This window comes from Mustela nigripes, chromosome 4 (genome assembly GCF_022355385.1).
Source record: "Mustela nigripes isolate SB6536 chromosome 4, MUSNIG.SB6536, whole genome shotgun sequence".
Lineage (NCBI taxonomy): Eukaryota > Metazoa > Chordata > Mammalia > Carnivora > Mustelidae > Mustela > Mustela nigripes.
This window is the reverse complement of record NC_081560.1, coordinates 68,431,194-68,437,267: the sequence shown is the minus strand read 5'-3', so window position 1 is coordinate 68,437,267 and position 6,074 is coordinate 68,431,194. Positions and strand designations below refer to the sequence as shown.

The following is a 6,074-nucleotide window of genomic DNA, read 5'->3' as shown; positions in this document are numbered from 1 at the left end:
CCAGCACACTTGGACTATGCTGTGGTTTGATCTGGGGTCAGTTACATGGGGACCATCACTTTGTAAAAATTCAACAAGCTATATACTTATGACTTGTCACTTTCTTGTATTTAGGTTGCACATCAATGAAATAAGTTAAAAAATTGTGCTATGATATGCATCCATGTTTACAATCTTAAGTATATTCTAAGAATCAAATACTATTATCATTTTAAGTTTTTTTTAGTTCACATTGCTAATTATTTTGCAGGAAGTCTGTAACAGTTTTGACTCTTGTCAACACTATATAAGTTGTGATTTCACTGCATTCAAATTAATACGTCTTGCCATCCTTTTTAATAATTTATAAATTTAAAATTTGATTGTTTCTGCTCTTAAACCTTTTATTTTTATTTTTTATATTTTTAGTTTTTATTTATTTATTTGACAGATAGAGATCACAAGTAGGCAGAGCAGCAGGCAGAGAGTGGGGGTGGGGGGGAGCAGGCTCCCTGCTGAGCAAAGAGCCTGATGCGGGGCTCGATCCCAGGACCCTGAGATCATGACCTGAGCCAAAGGTAGAGGCTTAATCCGCTGAGCCACCCAGGCGCCCCCTCTCTAACTTTTTATTTGGAAAATTTTCAAACTTATAGAAAAGCTGAGAGAATAATATAATGGACACCCAGAGATTCTTCATTAGATTTGTCAGTTTTCCACTTTTTCCCACCTTTTCTTTCTCTGACTCTATTTACCTCCCACCCGCATGGACACACACACACTTACACATGCACGTATGTGTGTGTATATATACTCACATTTAGTTATCCATTTCTGAACTATCTGAAAAGAAATTTTAGACCTCATGGCAACTGATCCCTTCATGCACCACATAAGAATAAGGATATGTTTCTGCATAACCACAGTCCCTCCACCATGCCTTGGAACAGAAACAGTATTTCCGTATTATGAAGTAATATCTAGTCTGTATTCATACTTCCACAATTGCCCCGGTATATAGTCTTTTCTGTTTCTTAAATAGAGGATTAAATGAAGTTCATTCACTCATTGCACTTGGCGGTTTTGTCTCTTTAGTCTCTTTTTACCTGAAACAGTCCTGCCATGCGACCCTCCCCAGCTTGCTTTCACGACACTGAAATTTTTCAAGTCTAGGTCACTTGAAAACCTTCTGTTTGTTTTGCAATGTGTACAACTCTGCCTGATTCTGTGGGCTTATGCCACAAAATTATTATAGGTTTTCAGAGACATATGTCTCAGAAACTGTAACAAACTTTCTTTTTTGGCTGTTGGCTACTCAGAGCAGGACGCTGGATCTCCAGTTGGACACCAGATGTTTTTACTGAGGGGTGGAAAAAAAAAAAAAGCATTAAGAGCTTTTAAATCTTAAGCTATTGCTTTGATCATATAAGAAATAATACTGACATTTCGTTCCCTGAAATGTGGTGCAAGGGCTTTTCCTTGATATTGACACGATATATTATTCAATGAATCAGTGAGCGTAGAACCAGTTTAAAAGACCTGAAAAGGCAGTGACGGCCAGGAAGGATATTTTGAAGTTTGAAATGATCCCTATATAAATAGAACGGATCAGCATAACTTTGGGATAAAATTAGCCGACAGTTTGTGGGCTCTCCAGCATGTGCCTGTTTGCTTGGTGCCGCTCTCCTGATAAATCACAACAAAGCTTCCAGAGGGAGAGGAGGAAGGATGGAAGGCACCGCCGCCCCTATCACTAAATCCGCAGCTGCCAAGTTAGTTAAGAGAAATTTCCTTGAGGCTCTAAAGTCCAATGACTTCGGAAAACTGAAGGCCATCTTAATCCAGCGGCTAATAGATGTGGACACGGTTTTTGAAGTTGAAGATGAGAATATGGTTTTGGCATCTTATAAACAAGGTAAAGATTAGAGCTGTGATTATAAAATCGATAGATAATGGATTTTTTTTTTTTAAATGCACAATGTCGGTCACCCAATCTAAGCCAGGAGCTCTTACGGTTTACATATGTATTTTTAAAAAATATGTCTAATTTAATCTTTTTCTCTTTTGAACTAGACAACATCATGAATGGGATATGTTTGTATTTCTTTCTGTCTTTCCATCTTTTCTTTTCTCTTCTCTTCTTTCTCTATCCTTGTGTCTGGAGTTTGAAATCCTGGACCATGGTATTTATTAGTGTACTTTGCTTTTATTTTGAACTTTTCTTCTGCCTACAATGACATAGAATAAAGAAAACATCTCTAGATTATGGCTAAACAGACTGCTAAGATCCAGTCCAGACAGAGTGACTGCCTTGGGACAGGCGGCTAACTCTCTGCTTACACAGCCACTGAAAGGTATATCATCTCTGTGTCTATCTGGATGGAAAGGGGGATTTTTGCCCCTACTTGGAGGGTTAATGAATGGGTAAGTCTCTGCCTTGATGCACCTTGATAGTCCTCATCATGTTAATGAGTTTTTAGTTCAGGCAAAAAACTGAAACCAGAAAAACCCCAAAGTTAACTTTTTTCCCTTGATTGTAATAATAGATCAAAACTGTAGATATCCTAAATACAGAATGTCTGCCTTTTAAAGAACGAGAGGTAACAAGAACGAAAACGGATTTTTTTTTTTAATCAAGGGATTTTTCTGGAACCCACGCCTGAGAAATCAGAAATAAATTAGAAGTACGCAGATTCTGATTTCCCAAATCAGCCAGTTAATGGGGAACTTGAGTAGCGAGGCCATCTGGCGAGCAGACTACAAACAAACACCATGTTCAACATCACTTCTGTTTAAACAAAATAGATGATAAGGTCTTGTGTACAGCCTTTGGAGAGAGAGAGCGATTCTTTCTTCTTGTTGTAAGTGCTTTCCATTCATATATAAGTCATCAGCACCATCAATTTTCAGAAACTAATGCTAATGGTATATATTTTTCCATTAATTTACTGTACTCTGGTTGTTAGTTCTGAAGGAAGAATAGAGGAGGCCAGTTACTGTGTTTATGACTTTTTCCTGGAGGGCTTTATCATAAATTGGCATTGCTGTTTTGACTGGAAGATAACGAAGAGGTTTTTTTTGTTTTGTTTTATTTTTTAAACTGGTTGATGGAGCTCTGTTAGAAAGAAGGAGTGTATAGCATGTAATCACATTACTTTCTCCTTCTGGATCTGTTCAGTGAAAGACTGAACACCAAATACATTTTTAAGGTCTCTTTTAAGCTCATGTGTGTGCCCATGGAAATAACTCAGGTCCGAGTCAGTGTAATTTATTTAACACTGAGTTGTGAAGACTGCATTTTCCTATTTCCTAAACATGCCAAACTGCATGGATCACTCGAGGTTTTGAGGTTGTGAGAAAAAGGAAGTTGAAGGGCAGGCTCTGGGGAAAGAAGATGCTGTTTCTCCTGCTTCCAGGGAGACATCACCCTGAATCAGAAGAAAATACAGTTTTCATCCTTTCTGTCCATATGAGTCGATTCCTATGGTCCTCATAGAGCTAAAAATTCATTCACATGAATAGGAGTTTTCATAGTGTTAGGACTGTGGGATGTGGCTTTCCATTTGGGAAACAGCAAATTACACCCTCTGGGAAAGGAAAAGAAGAGTTCCATTTCTTACGCATGCCAGGTGAATGTATGCACAGAAATCATGGGATTTGTGATCATATCTTCAGGGTTTATAGGGGAATCGTGCATGTGTATGTGTGTGTGCTCACATGCTTGTAGGCACAGAGAGAAACACACTCCTCTCTGTTTAACATGAATATGGGCATCAGAATCTCTCTCTTCCATCCTAAATCCAGATTAAAGACTCATCTTTCTTCAAAGAATTTTCAAATTTTTTCCCCCCACATTTTCACATGTCTTTCAGCCTCATTATCGAACCTTTTAATATTTCAGTTAGGAATGGAAGTGATAAATAGAATCTTGGTTGCTAGCCAAGCAAAGTTGACCTAAGTGGTTATATCAATTTCTTAAGTCACAGAGGAATTCCCAGGGACCAGGTTAGAGCTGAGCAGGCTGCCCTGGGTAATTAGTTCAGTAGAGGTAGTTCTGTTCGGGACATTGAATTCTAGTGCATTGCTACGAAGCAGGTTTTGGTTTTTAAAAACAAATTTGAAAGGTGCCATGCAGAAAAGTGTACAGATCACAAGCGTACAGCATGATTAATTTTCATAATGTAAACAAACCCATATAACCAGCATCTGAATGTGGAAATGGAAACATGACCTGTTTACTTTTAAAGTAGGAGAATCTTCAAGTTTTAGGTATTTTGCGGCTTCCTAAGCACGACAATGTTGAAGAATTATAAAAGATACCACGCGACCTTTAAATTTGCTTGTAGGATGAAAAATATAATCTATATTCAACATTTCATGGTCCTGCAGAAGATCAACAGGGGTACAATTAATCCCAAAGCATTTTTACTTCTTTTAGGACATAGAGCACTTTTCATAGAATTTCAAAAAGTGACCCCATTTTTCCCCCTGAATATGGTATGTCTAAGTTTAGTATACAAATCATTTCATAGTTTTTGGATAGTTCAGAACTCTGTGGGTGAGGAAATCAGCTTGGGGTCTCAACATTGCTCCCCCCAAATCCACCATCTCATTGGCACAGTCACATAGGGAAATATAAAATGTGGGTTTTGGGGGTGCCTGGGTGGCTCAGTGGGTTAAGCTGCTGCCTTCAGCTCAGGTCATGATCTCAGGGTCCTGGGATCGAGCCCCGCATCGGGCTCTCTGCTCAGCAGGGAGCCTGCTTCCTCCTCTCTCTCTCTGCCTGCCTCTCTGCCTACTTGTAATCTCTCTCTGTCAAATAAATAAATAAAATCTTTAAAAAAAAATGTGGGTTTTGTGAGGAAGGCAGAACCAAACATCTGGAAATTCACTTCTGCTTCCTCATCCCACTGAATAGCTCCCCTAGCCCACGGGACAGAGAGCGGAATTCCAGAGCTTAGGTTCAAACTGTGGGTCCCACCCAGCCCCAGCACCTAATAATGATTGTTATAGTTGGGGAGCCCTTGTTTTATTTTTTTCAAAGTTATGTTAAACTTCATAATCAAATCTTCAGAAAAAATCACGTTTTACTAATTGAAGAAGAAGAAGAAAAAAAAAAAAGCCTGTCTCACACTTTAGAAAGCAAACATTAAAAACATGCCGGCTGACATTTGGGATAACTCCTGGAGGACAGCAGGGACATGTGTCTCTAAAGCAAAAACAAGCAAGCAAAATTCCATCTACCAGACGACGGCCTTAAAATGGGAACGGCGTGAAGAAAAGTTAGATACACAAACAACTTTTTAACTGCTACACGCAGTAAGTAGCTGCAAAGTCAAGGGTTGTTAATGATAGAAAGTTTACCATGAGCCAAGGGTGCAGTATCCAGAGGGAACACAGTATCTGTAAGAAAACCCGAAGCTATTCATACGGGCTCTCACTAGTGACCCCTATACTAGAAATGTGAACATCCGTAAAGCTGTTTCCAAAGGCTTTTCCAACTACATATTGCGATTCTCTTTCAGATGTATGAGCCCTGGTGTGTTAACGATACAGGCAGAATACCGTACCTCTCTCTTGGGGTATGAAATTCCCTAGTCAGCAAGGTTAATCAGAGTCTTTTATTAATCAGTGTAATGCACTTTAAGCACTTCGTTTATGGCCCACAGCTGCAGGTTCTTTGGTTGGTAGTCATATTTTTAATTAAAATAACCAATGAGTGATTTCACTGGAAAACTTTCTGGCAGGGGTTCTATCTACTTTACTAAGTAACAACTGCCTTCCAAATATCCTGAAAGCTCTTACTTCCACTCTCTTAATGAATAATCTCTTTATCACCTCATTTTCCTCTTTGCCAGAAATTTGTTCTCCTACAATCCTCTTACCATACCCGGGTTCTTTTCCCTTCCTGGGTGTTCAAACTTTTTTCTTTCTTAAGTTTTTTTTTTTTTTTTAATTTATTTGACAGAGAGAGAGAGATAGTGAGAGCAGGAACACAAGCAGGGCAAGTGGGAGAGGGAGAAGCAGGCCTCCCCCGGAGTAGAGAGCCCAATGGAGGGGTGGGAGTGGAGGGTGGGGGTGGTGGCTATCCCAGGACC

At 39.3% G+C, this 6,074-nt stretch overlaps 1 protein-coding gene across 1 annotated transcript in view; it reads left to right on the top strand.

The window, feature by feature from the left end:
• Nucleotides 1-1,704: 1,704 nt before the first annotated feature.
• The window catches only part of ASB4 (ankyrin repeat and SOCS box containing 4), a 62,300-nt gene continuing 57,930 nt past the window's right edge, over nucleotides 1,705-6,074 (top strand). The window contains exon 1 of the mRNA XM_059395735.1: nucleotides 1,705-1,891. Within this exon, the coding sequence (XP_059251718.1) occupies nucleotides 1,705-1,891 (187 nt within the window). The remainder of the gene's footprint in view (nucleotides 1,892-6,074) is intronic.